This window comes from Falco rusticolus, chromosome 3, assembly GCF_015220075.1.
Source record: "Falco rusticolus isolate bFalRus1 chromosome 3, bFalRus1.pri, whole genome shotgun sequence".
In the NCBI taxonomy this organism is placed as follows: Eukaryota; Metazoa; Chordata; class Aves; order Falconiformes; family Falconidae; genus Falco; species Falco rusticolus.
Window position 1 is genome coordinate 57,813,864 of NC_051189.1, and position 23,613 is coordinate 57,837,476.

Genomic DNA, 23,613 nt, shown 5'->3' on the forward strand with positions numbered 1-23,613 from the left:
AACAAAACATTGTCCAAATGAGCTAAAAAGCTTTCCATTAAAAATCTTTGTACTGTTTCACACCAGCTACTTTGAACCTCTTCCATGCTTTGGCACTGTTCAATCTCTGCATGGAAACTGTACAGAGATTTTATATGTGCTTGTGAATTTGACAGGCATATGTAATAGAAATTATTTCAGAATATGCAAATTGATAGGGGTAAACATTCTCTTGCTCTCTTTCTTCCCTGACTCTGATGATGATCACTGTTGCTTTGCATAAGTCAGAGCAGAGCTGTAGGAGCTGGAGAGGTACAAGATTCAAGCTTCCTATGTGATGTCATTTGTCAAAAATCTTCCACATGCTGATGTGCTCTCCATAAAAAAAATCACCATTTTAGATTGAAGATATTGTATCTCACATCTCCCAGTTATTTCATATTTTAAATATTACTTCATTTAACTTTTATCTGTAAGGCTGGATTTTTTCATCAGTTCTTATTTTCTTGTGTCAAAACTTTTCCATGTAGTACCTATCATGGCTGTCTCAGCTAAACTGGAATTCCCTATATGTTTTAAATTGGACCCCTTCTGTTTGAAAGAACAGTTGGTGGGTTTTTTACCCATATTATGAATTTTTACATTTAAAAAATTCTGAATGTTGGCCCATAAATAATAATTTTCTTACCATATTAAAAAACAGGCAGGAAGGCTGCAAATATAAATTAAATTTATTTTAAATAATTTTTATTTTAACTAGTCCTTTATTCAAAACCATCAAAGATCAGTCTATCAGACAAAGAAAATAATTTAATGTGGAATCTTAACAGAAACCCAGCTGCAATATAATGGTTTGCAAAAGGAAAAACTCATTCACTGTGAGGGTGATGAGACACTGGGCCAGGTTGCCCAGAGAAGCTGTGGATGCCCCATCCCTGGAAGTGTTCCAGGCCAGGCTGGATGGGGCTTTGAGCAACCTGGTCTAGTGGAAGGTGTCCCTGCCCATGGCAGGGGGGTTGGAACTAGATGATCATTAAGGTCCCTTCCAACCCAAACCATTCTGTGATTCTATGGTTTTCTCCATGCCTGTGGGTCCTGTTCTTGCAGCCACTGGCTCTTCTGAAGTACTAGGTAAACATGAGCTGGAGAAATCCTGCTGGAGGCTCTCACAGATGAGTAACTGTCAAGCATTGCTAGTAGGCTGAGTACCAGATTTTTCATCTGGGTACCAGATAAAAAATGAACCTTTATAATGTGATTAACTTCTCATTCTTTTCTGGTTTCCAAGAAAAAGACTCACCCAATATCTGTGGCAAAACATCCCCATTTTGATGGCCAGATGGGTAATTTGGTACTGCTCCTTTTACCAAACCACAGGAATCAGGGAAATTTTCCCAGTGTGTAACCATCACCTCTGCATGCTACCCATGGCATAAGAATCAGAAGACTTTGGTTCATATTTCTTCTCTTTATAGAACTTTCTGACTTGTTATTCTGTGCTCTTCCTTTACTTTTTTTCTCATTTTCCTCTTTCCCGTCAGTGTTTTGGTCTTCACAGGATCTTAGTATCGTTTGACTGTACAAGACGCTGATTTCTGAATTTTCCTTACACCATACAGAATTACTACTTAAAACAATGCACCACCGCAGAATTCCTAAATCTAGCTCTACTTCATTTGTGGTTTACAATCACACTTCTCTCTAGCAAGTCTGAACTGTGTGCAGCAGTATAAGACCAGCCTTTTAAGCTACTCTGATTGGTTTTACTTCAGACATGTAAACCAAAGAGTGTTTATTACTTTTATTCGACTGCATTTATGCACTTGGAACAATATTCAGTTACCAAGAAAGTCATTACTGATCTTAAGCAGAGAAAATCCCTCTTGGAAAAAATTAAGCCTATGTGTAAGTGAAGGACTTCAGAAATTGCTCATATATTTTTGTAAGATAGGATTGTTGGTGCTAGACAGAGGACAAGATTTTACTATCATCTGTCTATTTGACATAATTAGCCCTATGTTTGTAGAAATTTGCATACTGTTTTCCATCTCAGGGTACCATACTGTTAGTCCAGCTAATAATTTTTAGTAATTGGTTGACTATCAGCATACAGTAAAGCGCATCTGAAAGGCAATTTGGATCTACAATGAGAACCACAGAATCACAAAACAATTCAGGTTTGAAGGGACCTGGGTGGTCTCTTGTTGAACCTCCAGCCCAGGGGTCCTCAAACTACAGCCCGTAGACCAGATACAGCCCCCCAGGGTCCTCAATCCGGCCCCCGGTATTTACAGAACCCCCTGCCCCACCCCACCCCACCCCCCCCGAGGGTTGGGGGGGGGAAAACCAAGCAGCTGCAGATGGCTGCCTGCCACTTCATCCGCGCGCCGGCCCCCTGGTTAAAAAGTTTGAGGACCCCTGCTCCAGCCCAAAGCAGGGTCAGCTGTGAGATTCATCTGTGAGATTGCCCACAGCTTTTCTGAGCTGTATCTTGAAAACCTCCAGCAAAGGAGACTGCACAACCTTCCTAAGCAATGTGTTCTAGCTCTTGAATATTCTAACAGCTGAGAGACAGAAGCATCATCCATAGATCCTCACAAATCTGGGGTTTCCCCTCCAGAATCATAGTTTGAGTCTTTGTTGACGTTCTTAAAAAACTGTGACTTTTCTGGCTCTACAGACTAGTGTTTGAACACCTCCAGACAATTGCAATGCACACAGGTTGCCGGTACTCTAAAAGTTGCAGAACAATAACCACAGACCACGTGGAGGTCTGATGACAGATTTGTTTTAAAACTCTCCACAGTTTAAACAGTGTTGTATTTTACTATTCTTGTTACTGGTTCAGATCTGTTAGGATCAAAGTCAGCCCCAGAACCAGTAGTCCATCAATGGCACAAAGCCAAGTAGTTTTGCTCCATTGTACATTTCCAGTGTCTTAACTATGGTTGTAAAGCTTTCCTTAAGTCCAAAGGATGACTTCTGACAGTGACAGGCTCTAAAGATTTAAAGGGTATTTCTATATTGCAACCTACTTGCCCAGTTTTCCATCTCCCATCCTATATCCGGATCTCATGCTTTCCAAACTTTGCCTTACCTGGAAAATCAGTGGCAGAGCTCCAGTCATTGGGCTGGGAGCATTTGAAGGGATGCAGCTGGTGAAAGTCTCTCAGGAGAACAGGTTTCCCTACCATCAGTTGGTTCTATCACCAGAGGGGAGGTTTTTCCTAAGAAGGCAAACTGTGACATCTGGATGATCCCTGAACATAGTTCAAGGAAGGGTTAGTGCTGCCTCTCCGCTACATTGTCAGGACGGCTCACAGAGTTACAAACATTTAATATTAACAAGCATATGATGTCCAGAAACATGGTTAGGTCTTAAGCTGCATGTTCAGATAAAGGATGTGGACCTGAGAAGAAGGAAATAACTTTTCCATAGGTTCTGAAAGAGCTGCATACCAATGCACAGAAGCTGAAGTGGCTTCAGGAGCTTAATGACCTGTATGAAGGAAGATTAACTTCTTCATGCCAGACAATGGCAAGGGAAAGCCACCAGTAACAGTCATGAATGTCAGAGGCAAGCAGCCTATACTTACCTTACACAACACTGAAAGCACTGAGCTGTACCTGTATTGCAAGCTGTGAGAACATGGAGCTGTGGCAATCACAGGCATTTTAAAAATTTAATCTGCTCACTCAAATTGCTGAACAACATTGATTTTCAGAGCACTGCATCTCCGAATTATGTGTATAACTAATAGATCAGTATTCTGAATGTAAACTCAGACTAGCTAATCAACCACACACTTATTTGCATAGATCAGTGAAAACTGCTGAAAGCAATATTGGTATTCACAATCTCTAGCGAATGCAGCAATGCCTTATTTGTTTTTTAGTTCTTCTTTCCAAGTGTCAGATACAAGCATAGTATTATTTCACTGAAAATAACTCTGAAGTAATGAGCAAACAGAAACTGGCTATACAATTCACAAAGCTCTTTAGTTCCAGTCCCTTCTCAGCACAAGTTCTTAAAACAAGCTTGTAATGTCAAATTGGTTTTGGAATTCAAATAATTTTACTTAGGAGAAGCAATTACCTGGGAAAGACACCTCTTAAGAATCCCAAAATACTTCAAGGAATAAAGACTATACACTAGGGCATTACTATACAAGCTGTAATATTCAGGGAGTTTGTGAACAGTGTTCACTGGGTGAGCTGCATGTACACTTAATTAACAACCAGCTTTTAATAACAGTGGACTTAGAGTTCATGGGAAACTAAAGATTCATTCACCTTTATCACAACCTGGGCAGGCAGATGTAGGGCTGACATCTGAATGCAGTCTCAGGGAATGGCACCGGTAGGATCTGGGCACAGAGGGGTTATCTTCTCCCTGCCTTTTCTGCTCTGTGATCTCTGCTTTTTCAGCCTGCACATGGAGGTGGCAGGCAACAAGGAGATATGACATAAGAACCAAATATGTGCAAGACTGACCAGAGAATGTAGTGGTGGAAATGTATTTCAAACTCCAGTTATCTAAGTCAAATTTACAAACATTAAAATCCTGCTACATAACTGACTTTGTAAATTTTCCTTTCTTTCTTCTCTCCTTTCTCTGTAGCCCAACTAAATGGAGATCTATTTCCAAAGTACATTTGCAAACTATTTGGTATTTAAAGCTTTTAAGTCACAATCACTTTGCTGCTGCATAGCTATGTCTTATTCTGAAAAAGGGTCCTCTGAGAGCTTGTTCAGTACAGCAGGTACTACCCCTACTAAGTGCCAGTACTAACTTCACTGGCCAAGGAAGGTGTTGCCACCTAATTCTCTGCAACAGCTAGAAGGTTGGTGACCTTCTTGCTTTGCCTGGGTTTCTCCTGCTCACCTAGTAAAGGTGCTACATGGGCAGCATGGCAGCCATTTGAAACCTGTCTGGGATCTGGCATTAATAATTCTGCATTTTTGTCACAAAATGTTTTTAGTTCTAGTGTCCTCATATACACTTCTTCTGTGATTAACATTAGCTGTTTCCAGTTCAAGAAGCTAGAGATTTACCGACATCATGGGTTTTATCTTCCTGTGAGTCTCTGAATTGTTCTGATAAAAGTATTATAAAAAACTTTGTCAGCATATGGTCTTACTACTTGATCTTACTGTTGCTGGTAGTGAGCTGGCAATGGGGCGGAAAAGTCTTGCCTAGGAATTTTGCTTCTGAACTGCTTATAATAATGGTTCCTCCAGCACTCTTCCCCTGTGTATTAAAATGGGCTAGATGAGTAATCCAAAGAACTACACACAGAGGGCTGAACTCTTTATGGATAGACGCACACATTACATGATTCTATAATGCCTACTAGCATAATTGCAACACAATCTCTTTATCACAAGAGATGCCACTCTGCATGGCCCATCACACTGGTAACCCCAATGGACATGACTCCGAATCTCTATATCTATCAAGAGAAAAACAGTGGAAGGGAGATAGCCTCTAGAGTTATCTCTATATACACACACTCCTCGGATTAATTAGAAACATTCCTATAGATAACGGCATAATCTTTGTAGGAATAATTAGAACAGTGATACAGCCCCACAACACTTGAAGTTGTTAGATAAAGTTAGAAGAGTGTGGAGCCTGGAGTTGATTCACTGTGTTGTAAAGCTGATACCAACCCAAGAACTAAATATGCACAGCAGAAAATACAGGGTGTATCTTTGTTTACTATTTATAGTCACATGCAGGAACGGAGGGGAAGCATTTGTCCACTAGATATGTCTTATTTTCTATAAGATGGTCCAAATTTGAGCCCATCTGTTGACCATTTATCACCTCCTGGCAGTTCTTTGAAGTTTAGCCAGTTACTGTATTTGCTGTTACAAGAAAGATTTATTTAAACATCACTTTAGCTCTGGCCAAAGGCCAAAGAAAATTAAAGTTAGCTACCAGGGAGAGATCAAACTGAATAGTTCAAGCCTATTTTTATATTCTGTGGTTTTATGAATTAAGTTTTAGATTACTTAACTTGCAGAGGCTGAACTTTGTGAAAGTTTCAGATTCTGATGGGATTTGGGGAAAAATCTTTGCAACTAATCCACACTGGGGGGAAATAGCAATATTTTGGGACCAGAAACATTATTATTAAATATTTTTGCCAGTATTTTCTTGTGTTTGTCTATATATGATGAAGAAAGTTTTCATCAAGCTATCCAGACACACCTTGAAATTTTTAATACATTTATTTATCATTACTTCTGCAGGTTGGTAAGTGTCATTAAAATAAAATACAGAATGAATATATTTCATCTGATATCAGATTTCTGTCATTTTGCCTACAGAAAAAAAGTTAATAAGTGTATCACAGTACTTTACACTTCCCATCAACAAAAAAAGTCCTGTGCTTGGGGTTTCAGAGTGGAAGGGTGTGTGCTGCTCCGACAGCAATCGTGGGCAGACAGCTGAATCCTCAGCATCCAGCTCAAAGCACAGGGCACATCTGAGAACAGCCCTGCTAAAGGTATTAGTGGTTTCCTGATGCGGGCTGATTCTCTGCTTACCCTCCTCCATCTACATACAATTTTACTCTTTCATTATAGCTCTCTAGGGACTGTTACAGTAGCTGGTAGAGTGAATACGGAAGGAATGTGTCCCTTCCCTCTGCTAACATCAGCAGGGACTCATAAGCAAGTGCAGCTGCATAATGACTCCTAGAGGGTTAATAACAGCTGATGATGAGCTCCAAATACACCTGGTGGAGCAATTAATTTTTTTTGCTGCTGGGTTGCTAATGAAAAAGTCTGCCTGCTGGCAAATCTCAAATGAGCGGTGCCTGGTCTTGTGCATGTGCTGGCTGCCCTAGCAGAGGGATGCCTCACTGGGAGGGTGCAGGAACCCAACCTGCAGCAAGGAAGCCAGAGTCACTTGTTGCTCCCTGCAGCTGCTCAAGAGAGAGCAGCGAGGGCTGGGTCAGTGGAACCTGGTGGGAAAAGGACCAGACAAGGGCTTCAAAACTTCCAGTTGGAAAAGTGAGAACTTGTCCTTTTTTCTTCTTTGAAATCAGTATAAGAGGAGGAAAAGGGGAAAAAGGATTTTTATCATGTCTCTCAGACACCCAAAGGAAGCCTTTTTGGGGTGCAGTCCTGGGGGAGCATGATCTGTCAACAGCTGTTCAAGACACTCACAAGAAGACTACCTTTAAAATGTGAGTAACTAGATGGACTTCAAAACAGGTTGGGTTTTTTTATTCTGCCTACCATTTGCAATCAGCTCCTGTTCACTATTATCGCTCCAGAGCCGTGGGTCAGATTACAGTTTAGGGTGGAGTGTCTGGAAAATGATTATGCTTTCCTTTATCCCCACTTTTAGTTGGAGAAGTTGAGTCAAGTTACACATGCCTTTTCACCTTATCATCTGTTTTCTGGTCTCAAGGCTGCTTTCATGCATAAAAAGGCCAGAGACGTAATACTTTTTTTTTTTTTTTTTGAAGTGACATTTCCATTTAAAAAGCACAAAAGCTGGCTCTCTAAACAAGGGCTTTTGAGACATCTTCCCAGCTCATCAACAGAAAAAAATGTCTTTCCATAGCTGGCAACAAGGAGCCAGTGGAGTCCTGGGTACAAGTAGAACATCCAGATAATGTTCAGTAGGATAGGCTTGCATACAAGAAAAGCTCAGAATATTTTATTTTAAAAGCATTTATGTCTCTTGCCAATTTTTCACAGCCCTCATTAAGTCATTATTATTTTTCCTATGCTACACAAGGGAGAGAACATGTCCTAACATCAAAGCTAACATGTTCCTGCGAGCTATCCAGGCAGACTTGAACTAGGAAGCATGGCTAGAGAAGGAAGGTGTACCTAGAGCTTTGTGAAGCTGGGTTTAATTTGCTGTGTTCATTTGCTCATTTTTTCATTGTAATTTGTTTGTTTGTCCACTGCTGTCCATGGGCTCATTTCATCAGCTCTCGCTGAAAAGGGTTCATAAATTATGAGTTCTCCATTGGCTTTCAGGTTTGAATGAAACTCATCCCAAACCTCACTTTTTCCAGCTCTTGGTCTGCTCTAGAATATTTGTTTTCATATACTTTCCAAGCACTTAGATATTTTAGTCAAGCCAGATTTATTCAAAATTTCCTTCTGGCCTGTTCTAAATTCAATCCAGATTCAGAAGACTGCAAACCTCATCTAAGCAGTAGGTCAGCTCTGGCTCATTACACTCACACAGGTACCTCTGCTGAAAACAAGAAGACTAAATTTGTTATACAAACAGAAAACATATTTACCATAGGTGTTACTGATTACTATGATGTTGTACCTGTTATTGCATTTGTGACTTTGATTGCAATGCCATAAAACAAAATGCTTTCCATCCCAGGAAAAAAAAAATATTTGAGTTTTTCATAAAATGAACACACTGATTCCCAGCCTATATCAAAATCAGAGATACTGCTCGGGGTTTCATCACAGGTGAAACTGTGATGTCAGCTTTCACACAGCTTTAACAGCTGTGATAAATCCAGCTCTCAGGAAAGCTTCTGAAGCAACCAGAGCTTGGAGACACATCTGTAAGTTTCTGATGATTTGGGGAAAAGCAATTAACAGCAGTGAAGCAGAGCAGAGAGGGACTATTACAACAAGGCAGGCCCTCGCTTTGTAAAACATCCAGCGATTTTTCTCTGTAGAGGCAGGCAGACGCTTGCTACAGGCATTTGAGGAGCTCAGAAGCACCCCAAGTGTCACCCCGGAGGCCGCGGCACGTGTAGTGTCTTTCCCCTTCCCTTTCCAAGCCACAGTAGGATTTAGCCCAAAATCGCTTAACGGCTTTTTACCGCGCCCTGCCCCGCCCGTGGCGGTCCCCGGCCTCGCCTCGCCCTGGGTGCCCACCCAACTGAGGAGCGCCCCCTGCTGGTGGCAACCGGTACGGGAGCTGCCCGCGGCGCTTCCCCCGGGCGGGCGCTCGCAGCGGTGCCAGCGCGCCCAGCTCAAGGTGGGAATCGGGCATCAGGGTGGGCAAAGCACCCTCAGCCCCCCAGGGCCGGGCGGCAGCAGCAGCAGGGCCGCCGAGCGGGTGTCTGGCACCGGGGCGAGAGGGGAGCTGCAGGAGTATGGGCTCTCGGGCCTGATCCACCGTGTACGTACTGCTGTGCTGCCTCGGGTGTGCAGCCTCTCTGTCCCAGCGTTTGTAAGGACAGCACGGAAAGGTAGCAGGCCCCTGCTGTAAATAAAACAGGCCCCTTCCTCCTGGAGCAAGGCACAGTCATAAGTGCTATTTAGTCTTAAATGTAGTACAGTCAACATCCACAGCAATCGGGAAAGAAATAACCTGGAAAAAATAAAACATTTCTAGTACTAGTCATATATAAATTACAGGATGAGGATTACAACAGGGGCTTAACGAATAAAGGAATGCTGCTATAGAGAGCAGGGATGTCTCACCCGCCAACCAGGGAGGCCTGGGACTCCACACAGTCGACACTGCAGGAATGTGGCTGTGCTGCTCCCAAACCTAACCTGTTCACACAGCATCCGCATCGAGTCTGTGCACCCCTGACTGCTGCGCAGCCTCCGTAACCTGCCCACAGAGAACTAAGATGTGACAGAAGTGGTCACAGAGCAGAATGGGTGTAGAGGATGGACGGGCCACTATTCCTTTTACTTCCAGTACTCGCCATGTCCAGGGTGTGGCCTGACTCCTTGCACTCAACATTGGAACCAGGTTTTGTCCCAAAATGGGAAGACAAACCTGCTTCACACATAATGCAACAGTAGATATAAGAGAGAGAGATCCATTTGCAAGATTAAAAAGAAAACAACATTACAGAGTTGTTCAAACTCAAAACGTTCTTGTAGTACTGATCATGGCTCAAAAAAAGTAACATAGCTTATGTGATCGACTGCAGACAGAAGTCTCTGGAAAGAGCAAGAAGGTTGAATATCAGATCTGATGTCATCCAGCATACCGTAATCAAAGGTAACTGTATTTTTATTCATTAATTTGCAGTTATTTGCTCTTCAGCAATATCAGAGGACTAACTCAGTACATAGACACAGTATAGACAGTCCACCAAAGTGCTCTTTTTTAACACTTCAGACACTTTGGTCATTTTCTTTCACATGCTGTCACCTACAGCCTCATGGTGCTGGAGGATGGCAACTTGACTTAGTGCTTTTGTTTGGTTCATTCTTAGGTGTATTGACATCACTTTGCATTTTCAAAGTATTTCTTCAACTGTGAGCAGTACATCTGTGTTGTGCAAGAAGCAAATGGACAGTAAGGCTCGACTTGCAGAGTGAGCAAGCTGCAGCATCCCTGCTTTCTCCACAGGCATACCTTCACTGGTCACTGAGGTGCAGGGCCGTGCTCCCATGCTAGCAGTGCCCCAGGAACAGCACCACCAGGCCTGCCACGTGGCACCCACCTTCCACAGGCTGGTATCAGCTGGAGTTGCACTGTTTAAGTAAACTCATATTATTCGCTGTAGTATGGAAGATGTGTGTTGATTGCTGGAGCTAGTAACAAGTCAAAGCATGTTCCTTCTTTCCTGACTGTAACTATAGTTACACTTTCCCAGAGTGTAACTATAGTCCGGCTTCCTTGTTGTTCTTTTTTAATAGTCTGACTATACTATTGTTTACATAATTGAATATCAAAATATATTCTGACCTTTGTTTTAAATGTAATAAATTTGTATTACTGTTGTTGTTATTACTATATTTTGATATTATAATGTATGATTATATTCTGTTATATTACTGCTATTATTTAACCACTTTGGTAGCTGTTTCATTTCTAGACAAAGAAAATAAAACATATGAAAAGCATTAAACAAATTGCTAAATTTGAAGTATGGTTAGAGTAGGTAAATCATCTGCTTGAGGACAGTGCTCTGATTTTGTTTCTTTGAATGCCCTAGGTCCTACTGAGTTGTTTGGGGATTTTTATGAAGCATGAGCTTCATTAAATGATGCAGTTCCCTGAAGTATGCTTCTCCCAGTAAAATGCATCCTCACAGAGGAGACACACTGATGAAGAGGTGTGACATCCTGGCCCTTCACTTCCATGTGTCCAGGATTTTGCTGGCCACAGACTCTTCTTGGTAATTTCATATAATTAATTTTAGGCTGCCATTGCCAGCCTGGACTGCAATACAATTGTTTCCATGGAGCAAAATTGTATGGCATGTATGTGGAAAATACTGATTGACATACAGAGTAAGGTATTATTGAGAGTGAGAAAAAGTTCCCAAACAGTGTACAGAAAGCAGCAGGGGAGAGCCTTATAATGGTGGAGCGTGAAAAGACATGGAAGATGCAAAATCCAATAACCAAGCAAGCCCAAGAAGGCAGACCCTTCCCAAACAAGCAGAGAAGTTCCCAGGCAGATTGCCTGCTAGCCAAGAGAGGAGCCTGGCTGCTCCATTAATACTGTATTTACTTCAATGTGACTATTCATGCATTCAAAAGAGACTCCAACCCAGAAGGATTAACCTAAGTCTAGCATACATTCAACACCGAGTTTAAAAGCAGCCTTGGCAAACTTCCTCCTTTATGGACCTCTGGCCTCTGAGAAAGTAGCAAGTAAGTCACTTTAAGGTATATTCTAAAGTTATTTATGTGTCCAAAGACTGGAATCTCATAGGAATTTTGGAAGCGTGCAAGCTTCCAAAACCCATTGAAGACAGACTCTGAAACTATTTACTTTAATGAAAATCCTTTTACATTCCCAACCACATCTTCAGCATTTATGTATGTTTGTTTGGGTTGTCTAGCCCACCTGTGCTTCGTTTTCACCATCTGTAAAGTGGAACTCATTATGCTTTTATACTGTCTAAGGAAATGCAATGAAAACTAATGAAGAAAAACGTTACAAACAAATAATGTTTGTTTTATAACTGGTTAATTGTTTTTTTCTGGAAACACGAGTGCTCTTCATAAATCAATATTACTGGCATCTGTATTTCTTAAAGATGCCAGAAATCTACTGAGTCTCTAAATTCCTCTCTACCTCACAATATAAAAGTTTGCACACCTTTTCCCATTAAAAAATTACTCAGGAAAAAAAAAATCTTGCAAAAGGTCAATGGGCATTAAGGTAAACTCAGCTATGATAATTTAGAGTATAGGCTGAAGTCCTCTGTGGTTAGTCAATATATTAAGTATTACTCATCATGTTAAATATTAAACGTGGCAGCTACTCATATCCAGACACTTCCGACGCAGATCCCAGATACAAAAGCTTATTCTGACAGGTCCTCCTACATATTCTTTATTCACATTTTTGCCTTTGATTGTTCTTTTATTTGCACGTTTCATTATTCTAATTTTGAGTAAGCTAACAAATTATTTTAGAATAGGTCATAAAATAAACATACCTATAAATCATTGAGTTAGTATTGCATTAATTTTTGAAACAAAAAAATAGCAAAACATTGGGGTTTAGTATTATTTATTTCATTGTTGGATAAAAATACCTCTAAGATAAAGATCCCCATTCCTGCTCTTACCAAAGCTAAGTCTGCTAAATTACATGTCCATTTCGCCACTGACTTCAGCAGTAGAAGTACTGGAGTCTAGAAGCAAAGTAAAAAAGATTGAAAAAAGTGGTTCAGAACAGCCATGAGTTTCATCTGTGGCACAAGGAATAACCTGTTTCTGGATGACCAGAGGAAAGGCTGTCTCAGCTTCCACATCACAGCCGCTCTGCCAGAGATGCAGAACTGGGGTCAGGCACTGCCCGATAGGATGCAGAAGGCTCGTACCGAGCGGGTGGCCTGCAGCACCTCACTAGCGCACCAGAGAAACGCAGGGGATTTGACAGAGACCATCAAGCTTCCCTGTAAATAAAAAATGCTGCCGGCAGCACCAGCAAGAGGGAAAGCCGTGCAAGCAGCTCCCCCTGGCCCAGCGGCCCCCCACAGCCCTGCTCTCCGCCCGGCCCAGGGAGCCTGTGGGGAGCACAGCCTGGCACATGCACCTCCTGGTCACCTCCGTTAAGTTTATTTCCCTCAAAAAAGTCAGAAATATGGGTAATCTTTCACTGTTTTCACAAACTGTGAGAACTGAACCTGCCTGAGGCCGCTGGCTGCCCATTATGCCTGCTGGCATTGGCTAAAGCGAGTAAAAATTATTCAAAGATGGGAGGACACTGAGGCAACAAACCGCTGTAAGCCCTTTTCCTCAGGAAGCCAGGCCCGGCCTGCTCCGAAGCCCAGCCACACCACATAGTTAACTCGTTAACAACAACCTTCCAGACCGACCCGCTCCATCGGCTGTTGTGACACTTCACCTGCCGAGCACACACGACAGCTTAATAAAACGTACTTTTAGGTTTTACTGGGCTGGCTGCCGGCGCCACCGCGCCACCGCCCCACCCCGGGTGGCCCGAGGCGGCCGGGAACATGCGCTATTTTTCTGTCAGAAAACGAGAACAGCTGAGGCCGGTGGTGCGTTGTGAGGCAGCTGCAACCCTAACCAGCAGTACGGACGCCTGGGAACGGGAGTGCGGTGACAGACGGCAGGAGGGACCGAGGGCAGCCCAGCACGGCGGCCCCAGGGCGGGGAGGTGACACCGCGGACCCCGCCCCGCCGGAACGGCGACCGCCCTGTGGCCACACCCACCGCGGGGCGGGGCGAGGGGATAAGGCCCCGCCCCGCGCGGGCAGGAAACTCCCGCCGTTGCCTTACAAGGGCAGACGTGGCGCTGCCTCCGCCTCCCGCTCCTGGAATGCGGTGACCGTACCGCGCTGCACCACCGCTGCGCTGCGCCGGGGGGAGGCGGGCGGGACAGAGGCCGAGCCCGGCGCCCGGACCTCGTCCTCCTGGAGACGGTCGAGACCCCCGAGAGGACGCGCGCAGCCCACGGTCACTGCCGGGGCTTGTCCTTGGCACGGCCCGTGGCACCTTGCCGCCGAATCGAGGAGCCCCGCCGGCACCCCTCCACCGCTCCGCGCGGATGGTCTCGCCCACGCCTTCCTTCCTCTGCGCCGGCGGGCGGCGGCCGCTCGCTCCCTCTCCGGAAGTGCCGGCGCCGCCGCTTCCCGCCGCTCTCGGACTAGGACCTTTTCCCGCAGCCGCCAGGTGAGGCTGGGCCGGGGGCTCTAGCGACCGCCTGCCTGGTGTGGAGCTGGGGGGCGGTGCGGGGTGCGGCGGGCCGGGGCTGTCTGATGAGGCGGGCCGGGGGTCCCTTGCGGCGTCACCCGCCTGCGGAGCAGCCCGCCTCGGCCCCCGCCTCTGTGCTGCCGGGCCCGGCCGGAGCCGAGCGTGGCGCGGACGCCGCGGCGCTCCCTCAGCGAGGAGCCGGGCTGGGGCTGGGGGCCGGCAACGCCCGCGGGCCTGAGCAGCCCGCTGTCGGGAGGGGGCGGCTGCCTTCCAGCCCTCTCCAGCCGTTTCCTCGCCGCCGTCGGAGCGGGGGAAGGGCTGGCCTGGAAGCTCCAGCCGTCGGAAGAGGCTGAGATAGCAGGAGCTGCCGCGAGTCTGCCCTTCCGTGGCGACGTTTGGAAATAACTATGGCCGCAACGACTGCTGGGGACAGCCCGTAGCGGTTTCCATTCCCTAACTTGCAGACAGGCTTCGTTGAGTCACAGGCATTAGATTTTGAGGCAAGTGTGGCTCCTGTACAAGGCTTTGGGAAAATTATTGGTGAGAAGTGTATTAAGGTGGCTTTCAAGACTAGGTGAGGTGGCATAGGGCGGCTTTTTTCCTGGAGGGTGCCTTGGTCTTGCATTTTCCTGCTACCCCCAGACCGCGGTGGATGCGTGGTGGTACCTGATGCTGTAATTGATGGTGTGAGCAGAACTTGGGGTTTAGCTTTGAGGCTGACCTTTGAATTTGATGGTTGAAAAAGAAAGTGACTATTATATCTTAGCCCATGTAGAGATTTTTTGGGGGGTGGGTTGTGGGGTTTTATTGTGTGATGGGCTTCGGGTTTGTTTTTTTTAATTATTTTTTTTATTTTGAGTGATAGACGGTTACAATCATTGCAGCGTTGTTTTTATAACGTGAGGGTGTCTTCTAAAGTATAACTTTCCATTACTGCCTCTGAACAGATATAGCCTACCACCACTGTTAGTGGGTTGTAAAGTTTCCTATCTTACTGTCTGGCTCAAGCTCTTTAGTTGTTCAGTTTTGTCTCCTCCTAGGGTTTATCCTTTTCCCAGAGGTAAGGACCATAAGATGACTTTCTGTGCGTCTGTAGTTTTGATATCAATTGCTTGACTAAGCAAACAAATGTAAACATGCAAGCAGCACGGTGCTATTACTACCTCTCCAGTCTAGTGGGTGTGATTTATTACTTTTTTAATATGTGAAAATCTTCCTAAATTAAGGTTATGTTTTTGGAAATGTCTTGTGGCAAGCGTTACAGGCAAGATCTTACATCTTACATTCTTGAACAGATGCCAAAAAAGGCCCAGACCATTCAGTGCATCATAGTATTAAACAACCGAGACTAAACCTGTCTGTCAGTACTTGTACTGTCTAATGTGAAGTTTTTCCACTTTTTATCTACTGAAATTATATTTTTTGGTATATACTTACTCTATTTCCATTATAAAAGCATGATTTTTTTAAAAATAATAAATTACCTCGTGGATTTATCAGATGAAATATTATTTTTGTAAAATGAGTGGGTTCTGTGCTTGACTCCAGTGAGGTTAGTTCTGGGTTGTTATTTGTTCCCTGTTGTACACGGAGAGATAACACTGAGTGTAAACACTTGAACTTTCTCATCAGAAATTGATCTCTTTGGCTAAATGTATTGATGTCCTTGTTTTTCTGAACATGTTCCAATTTATAATTCGTAATAGAGCTTCTCAGCTCTGAGTGCCTTGATTCAGGCATAGCTGAACCAAACTTCTGCTGAAAGGCATTACAGTTCTGCGAGACCTAATGTTTCTCTGTACGCAGGCTGACAGGTCTCTTGAAGTGAGAATTGTGTCTTCTGTATTCTGTATGGCTGCTTCTCAAGCCTGGTTGAGGATGGCTAATACAAGCATTGGCAAATGTTTCATCATCTTTAGTATGATACTCTGATGTGGCAATCTTCTGAACAGAATTAAAAAAAAAAAAATAGGCTTTCTTCCCACCATGTGTAGCTACAGTTGGCAGTAGTCTGCTTTTGTTACCTCCTCTTAGGATTGAATTGTACATGAGAGAATAGCAGATAGTGGCTTGCTGGGAGCACTGCCTTGCAGCACATGCAAAGTAAAATTTTTAGCTTACTTTGGATAGGCCATATCCTGAAAACTATGAATTGTTTCAGACAGTTATTAATAGATACTGTTTGACTCTGTTTTGGGTAGTTGAATTTTTAATCAGTAATTCAGAGTTTTAACAGTAACTTCTGTGAGTGTTTTTACTGAGGTAAAAAAAAGACTGAAGTTATGCACAACCCTTCACTGCTGCTTGAAAGCTAACTACCTTTATTGTCAGCTGTCTTCATAAATATCTAGATGTCAGGAGTTCATATTTATTTGTTGAAGTGTTGTTGGAGGCCAGACATCTCAGATAGCTTGTGATTAGTGAATGCAATGAAGAGAACTTCAGTGTTGAATGATGCGCAGTTGCATTTCATATGCTATTTATAGTTCGGGACATAATGGTTTGGTTTATACGTCAGAAGAACGTTGTATATGCACATAGGATTTAAAAGTGTGGAATTAGCAGGGGAAATCAGTAACACTCTTTGTAGACAGGCTGAGAAGGACGTAACCATGGAATATCCTTTTATGATCCAGATGCTTGGTACAGCATGTCAGGTATCTGATACAAAGCAAGGTAAAATGTCTTTCATCTTAATTTTAAAAAAACACCTGCTTTTTGCCTATTGGATTGATTAACTGTGTAAGGGAATGAATTTGCTTAATTTTATTCTCTGATTTTTAAGGTTGAATCCAAGTTAGTGACTTCAGTCTTGGCTTTCAGGAGTCTAACAGCAAGTATTGTAACTTTGAGAACTATATGAAAAAGTTAGACCTGTGCTGTGACTGATTACAGTTGCATTTCTGACTAGATATTTTTTTAAAGTTATAAAAATTAATACTTGGTGTAAATTTCAAAATGTTGGTGTTCTTGTGACTACAGGTGCAGCTTAAATTTGTCCTCTTTCAGGACATACTTGCTGCAGGTGCTTCCTGTAAAATTCAAAATCAAGGATGGAAGGAATCTGGTTTACATAACACTTGGTTTGGGCATAATAATGGGCTATAGCTGTATAGATTGCTTGCATTAGATAAAACTAGAGCATAGAGGCATACAAGACTTGTAGAAACAACATTAAACAGGGTCTGTTTCCTTCTGATCTGATGTTGAGGCCTTTTGTGTTTGTGTTTCAGTGAATGACTCAGCTTTTTGTGATAGTACCATCAACCATAGCTGAACACTAAATGTATCTTCCCAGCTAAATAGAAGCACTTGAAAGCCTCACTTCTATCCTGATTTTATTAGTTATAACATGTTAACTACCACATTTATTTTTCATTTGACAGCTCAAGGGTAACAATGAAATCAGTATATTAGTGATGCATGGAGCTATATAAAAATTCTAAGAATATATAAAGTTTTTAAAGGTTGATAACTTACAAGAAACAGTTAAGATTTTTAGAACTATGGTGTCATTAATTCATTTAAAGCAGAGTATGCTGGCATTTGCATGTGTAATGGTTCCACTGTGTAAGAGAAGAACAATGCACTACTTTTGAACCAAGTCCATGTCCTTTCTGTAACACACACAATCCTGTAGTTGACTTTGATGAAAGAACTCTAATAGGACTTCTTTAGCAGATATTTCTCCCAGCATCGTTCAACAATCTTCACAAAAACCTTATGCTTGATTTCTTTAACCACTGTATACTATGCTAGGCTAGCAGCCCCATATACTTCTACGTGGTAGGTCAGCAGTGTGCCTCCTGAACTGATAAATAATGTAGTCATCCTAATGTGTGGAAGATACTGATAAGAGTATTGACTCAGTAATTCAAGCACTGTGATTTGATTTGTTTCATGTAGCCTGCTATTGGCCTAGAGTGCCAGTCCCTGGATCCTGAAGTGTTATGTTTAATAGCAAGTGAAGTCTGAATGAAACGAAATGGAGCCTGAGATATTAAAATAAATGTGTACTTTGGGGTATTTGCTTATTACATGGAATTTGATACACCTTTATCCATCCCTACCCCAAGGACTTGTAATATGATTTAATAAGGCTAAATCTTTAGTATGTTTCTGTCTTCCTAGAACCAACAGTCAACATGTCCAGCAAAAGGGCAAAGACGAAGACCACCAAGAAGCGCCCTCAGCGTGCCACTTCCAATGTATTTGCAATGTTTGATCAGTCGCAGATTCAGGAGTTCAAGGAGGCCTTCAACATGATCGACCAGAACAGGGACGGCTTCATTGACAAGGAGGACTTGCACGATATGCTCGCCTCCCTTGGTAATGTCACTTTTCTGTTCATGGTTGCCAAACAACTTTGTGCAATACTTACATTATTATATTCTAAATAATATTTAGAATACTGTGTTTGGGATAGCTTATGAGAAGTGTCTCCATTTGTATTGAGCTATTCAGCTTGCTTTTTCTTTTAGTTTGAAAGCTAAACCAAATATGAATCCCTTTATCCCTAGGAAAGAATCCAACGGATGAATACTTAGATGCCATGATGAATGAGGCTCCAGGCCCCATAAACTTCACGATGTTCCTTACAATGTTTGGTGAGAAGTTAAATGGCACCGATCCGGAAGATGTAATCAGGAATGCGTTTGCTTGCTTTGATGAAGAAGCAACAGGTATGTGGGTAAAGTAACAGTGTATGTGTATTAGTTTTGTAACAAATAATCATATTCACAGAGGTGGTGATGACTAGGTCTGGAAACTCTTTTGATTTCTGTAAACTGAAAATCATGCCTCATCACCTGAAATTACATTTTCAAAGACTGCAAAGCTTAAAATCACAGACTTCTGGCACTTCTTGCTTCTGTTGTTCAAGACGGGTAAAAGTAAAAAATGTGGATTGGAAACTAGGGTCTTAAATTTTTCCTAACTTAAGTTGCCCCAGAGCTGAATATTATGTAAGGGGAGTCCTTGTCTTCAAAGCTGTTGAGCTTTTATGAAGAACTTATTTTCTGTCAGCAACTTGTATCCATGCACCTTCCCTCTTTTAAGCTACACTTAACTGGAGAAGGAAATGAATCGGGGGGGAAGAACCTTGTGTGACTCAAAGTGCTGACAGAAGGATCACAAGTTCTATATAAGGTTGCTTGTTTAATAAACAATGCCAAAAGTGTATTCTTTGCAGCCAGTCAGTCTAGTAAATCTGAGTGGTGTCGCTGATTTAAGATCAATTTAATATCTTTGAAATATCTCAAACTTTCCTGTGGTTCATGCACTTCTTGAACACTGGTAGTCAGGTTCCATCATTTTTTTTTCAGTGGTTTCCATTAGGAATGTTCAAGACCAGATGGATTCCCTTTGTGTAAAATACAAATTTGTATATTCTTTGAAACAACACAGGCAAATCTCAGAACGACCTTTACCTGAAGTGAGAGCATGCAAATTAACAAAGAGGCTTGACTTGATTGAATACTTGTAATTATTCAGTAATTACAGTAATAGGTTTTAATGGCTGTTTTCATTTGGCAACAAAAACTGTAGGTATCATTAATTGAACAAAAAAATTTGAAGACAGACATTATTATCTGTCTATCAGCTGATAAATGTAAACACTTATGTCCTCTTCTGTTGTGTTCAAGGGTTCATCCAGGAAGACTACCTGCGGGAGCTGCTGACGACGATGGGAGACAGGTTCACAGATGAAGAGGTGGATGAGCTGTACAGAGAGGCCCCCATCGATAAAAAGGGGAATTTCAACTACATTGAATTCACGCGCATCCTGAAACATGGAGCAAAAGACAAGGATGACTGAGCAAATCACCTGATACCTGCAGATTATCTCTACTTTACACTTACATTTATTTTTGAGGGTTTCTTCCTGATAGAACTTGTTGCATGCATTTAGCTTTACAGCTTTTGCCTTTGTCAATGTATTTATCTATTCCAGGCCGTATAGGCATATTTGCACCTGTGTAATCAGACTGGAACTGGGGAAAATATTGTGAGGAAAAGGGTATGGGGACAAAGATGCCTGGATTTGATGGTCCAGGAAAACAATCTCAATGTTTCTGGATTAGCTGGATTTTTACACTTTTGTAATAAATGCCATTTTGGAATAAAGATTGCTATATAGATAAATACCCTAATTTTTTTGTGAAAAATGACACTTCTATTATGCTTTTACAAATGCAGGGGTTAATTTGCAACTGCAAGTAAAATACAATTAAGCTGGAAAACTCATTTTCTTAATGTCTTGTTTGGTGTCACACAGTCCTGAAATGTGCCTAGTGGGATGTGCTGATCTTTAAAAATGTAGCTGTAGTAATTTCTTAACTCAGATTTTTAAGTGGGATTGGACTAGTGTAAGTAGTTAGCCAAAGAAATGGTTAGGGAAGATTGTTAGAATTGCCTTATCACCAGCAGAGAACATTAATGATTATTGAGCAGGTATCATGCCCAACTTTTATTTTCTTTTAATATTGCTTTTTAGCAATAATTTCATGTCAAAGTTTGCATTCCTGTTTGCTAAGTTTTTATGTTGGCAATAACTGGGAATTAGGCATATTTTTTTCCCTTCAGTTGAAGGAAGCTTGTGCAATGGAATCTGAGAAGCTACAGTGCCTGTGATAGCACTAATTAACAGCAATACATGGCTGGAAAACCTATATACAGCTGTATTCTGTATCTTAATGCGTTTGCATGTCAGAATGTCAGCAAAGTTGTTCTGAGAATTAACTTGGTAAAGTGCTATACATGCTGAAGTCCCTCTCACTTTTTAAAAGGTCATGCATATTCCTTAGGTACATTGGTAAGATGACTTTTAAGCAAGCAGGAACCATTCATTCAACAACATCTGTGCTGATGCTGTTGCCGTTGCCTCAAATACCAAGAAAAGAGGAAGGTGGTTCTCTTAAGCATGACTGTATCCTTCCATGTGTCTTATTTTTCTGGCTACTGCCAGCTGAAAGAAATAAGAGAAATTTCTCGCCTACATATTTTATCAGTTAAAGTGATGACCTCTTACCCAGGAACCCTGCCCTCAGCTACTTTGCATGACTTAGGACCCCAAGGAACAGAAATTTTACTTCAGCTAAAGGGTTGTAAAGGCTGGGACAGCTTATCTGGTAAGGAGGGTTTGTCTCGTTTTGCAGTGTGGTAGCGTGAAGGCTCAGTTACTTAATCTTGCTTCTGTTCCCAGTATGGTAGTTCTTGAAGGTATTCTGGCTTTAGCTTTGTAAATAAATTAGTTTGACAAAGTATACTTGGTAGGCGTACTTTTTAATTTTTTTTTGTTATTGCTGTGTAGCTTCTACTTCTAGGCTTAATTGAAATGAGTTTTCAGCCATTCCTTTTCCGATTTTCTGGTTTATTTGCTAACTGGAATGTAGCCTTAGTTTTTGTTTTTTCCTACCTGTGTTATTTGCTGTAATACTACAGACTGCCATGCCTGCTCCTTTTTTTTCCAAAGTTTGTTTTTAAACTATTTCAGTGCTCCTTGCAATGGTGGCTGAGGTATTTCTCCATGGCATGCCTGCAAGATTCTAGTAATGGCTGATTTTTTTGGAAGGGACACATGGAAGTTTTCACGTACATAGCCTGTGTGACAAAGATAAGAGTGGCGATCTAGGAAACATTTGTCTTGTTGAAACGTTGCTATGTAACTAAGCTGAAGAAGATACTGTCACTTCTTTAGACCGATCTTGTCACATCCTTGCAATTTAATACTGTGTGCATACGTGCAAGCAGCCTGTAGAAAGGATAGATGTTAGACTATGTTGATGATTTTTTTTTTCCTATTGACTGTCTAAATGGTGTATCAGTTTTCTTATGTTATGACCAGTGGGCGCCCAAACCATTCTTTCCCTGGTACTATCTTCTCAGTAAATTTTAGGTGCTGATATGTTACACCAAGTAATAGGCAGACAAGCCAGCTGGCTGCTTCTTGCTGGAAATAAGTTTTGAAGTAGTGATTTTTAAATCCTGAATATGAGTTACATAAAAGAGAATCTGGTATCCTCCTTGAGAGGAAATTGTCCGCTTAATTTTCTGTACCTACTGCTCTCTGTTTTTGAACAGCTAGCTGAAACATGGGATGTAGCTACTTTGTTCCTCATCGTGCTGCACAGGTGCTAGGCTCTTGGCTGCTTTCCCCAGTTAGGGGGTGGTGAGGGCAGGGAACTGTATTAATGCAAAGGTACCTGCCCAGGAAGACATGCCATTGAGAAAGAATTTCCAACTGTGTTCGAGTATATTTAATGATGGCCTTCCAAGTTCAGGTTTCCCTAGTATCTGTATTGTAATGTGGGAAACTAGTTAACCTGCAAGTGGGCACAAGCCCCTTAACCGCCAGAAGGCTACGAGACCTACAGACCCTGCCAAGAGACCATATAAGAGCATCTGATGCATTTTGTAGCCAGGCAGCGAGGAATGTCCAGACAGCTGAGGCTGCATGCTGAGGGCTGTAGGGATGTGTCATCAGTGATCCGCTTCCAAAAATAAAAATAACTGGTCACTGAAGCAGCTTAAGCTTCTGATGACTTAGACTTAGCATTTTGCAGTCAAAATCTTGGAACCTAATCTTTTCTCCCTTGGGGTTCATATATAATGATCTCCAAGCCCTATGCCAGAGTAAGCTTATGATGAAAAACTATTTTCATAGACTGATGCACACATTTAATAGCCTTACATCTACAGTGATATAAATAATGCCTTGTGAAGCACTACTGAAAACCAGTGACTTATTTTATGTGACCCATTTACCCTGTTCTAAGGCTACATCCGCAAAGGCTGACTGGAAGCCAAGGAGCTGCTGCGGCTGCATGACAAACCTCCAAAGGGGACTACGTGTGTGTGAAGGGCTGCCAGCGTGTGCCTACCTGCTGCCTTCTTTTTTTTTCCCCTCCTCTCACTGCTGCTGGAGATACAGGTAATATGCAACACTTTAACCATTTGTTTCTATTCTATTCTCTATGCTGCCTTTCAGTGAATGAAACGATCAAACAATCTTTTATCACGCGGTGATCAGGTGAGTGAAGCATTCTGCAACATGAAGTCAGCTTAATATAAGAGCTTAGCAACTAACGGATGTCACAGAGGTGGTGTCGTACGCTCTGAAGTAAGGATCTGTTTCACCACTGCCCTAAGAACTATCTTTAGATGGGTTGTTTCTAGGATCACTGTCATATGTCGGGAAACAAAACTAACACAGGGGCCCCATCCTGGCACAGGAAACCAGCAACAGTATGCCTTTGTGTCCTCCCCAGTGCATTTGTTCCAAAAGCTGGAAAATACCTGAAATCTCATCATCACATGTTTCTCGTGACCCTTTCTTGTCTGGAATGTTACTAACATATTCCTTGGTATGTTCTTGCGGAGTTTCAAATGGCAACAAATAGCTCTTTTGCCATACTGAAAGCATTCAGGCAACCTAAGTCTTAATAACAGGTGAGTAACAACCAAAGTTGAGTCGGGAATATTTTAGCTATCACCAGTTAATCTGCCATTGGTATTGCCTGTGCACCCATGCTCCTCTTT

The 23,613-nt window shown here is 42.3% G+C and overlaps 1 protein-coding gene across 1 annotated transcript; it reads left to right on the forward strand.

Annotated features, from left to right (window-relative positions):
* The first annotated feature begins 13,932 nt into the window (after positions 1 to 13,932).
* LOC119144248 (myosin regulatory light chain 2, smooth muscle minor isoform) lies at positions 13,933 to 20,319 on the forward strand. The gene is made up of 4 exons (XM_037379335.1): positions 13,933 to 14,052; positions 18,205 to 18,402; positions 18,594 to 18,755; positions 19,719 to 20,319. Exons 2-4 carry the CDS (start codon positions 18,219 to 18,221, stop codon positions 19,889 to 19,891), a joined length of 519 nt encoding a protein of 172 aa, XP_037235232.1. The 5' UTR covers positions 13,933 to 14,052; positions 18,205 to 18,218; the 3' UTR covers positions 19,892 to 20,319.
* Positions 20,320 to 23,613: the final 3,294 nt, after the last annotated feature.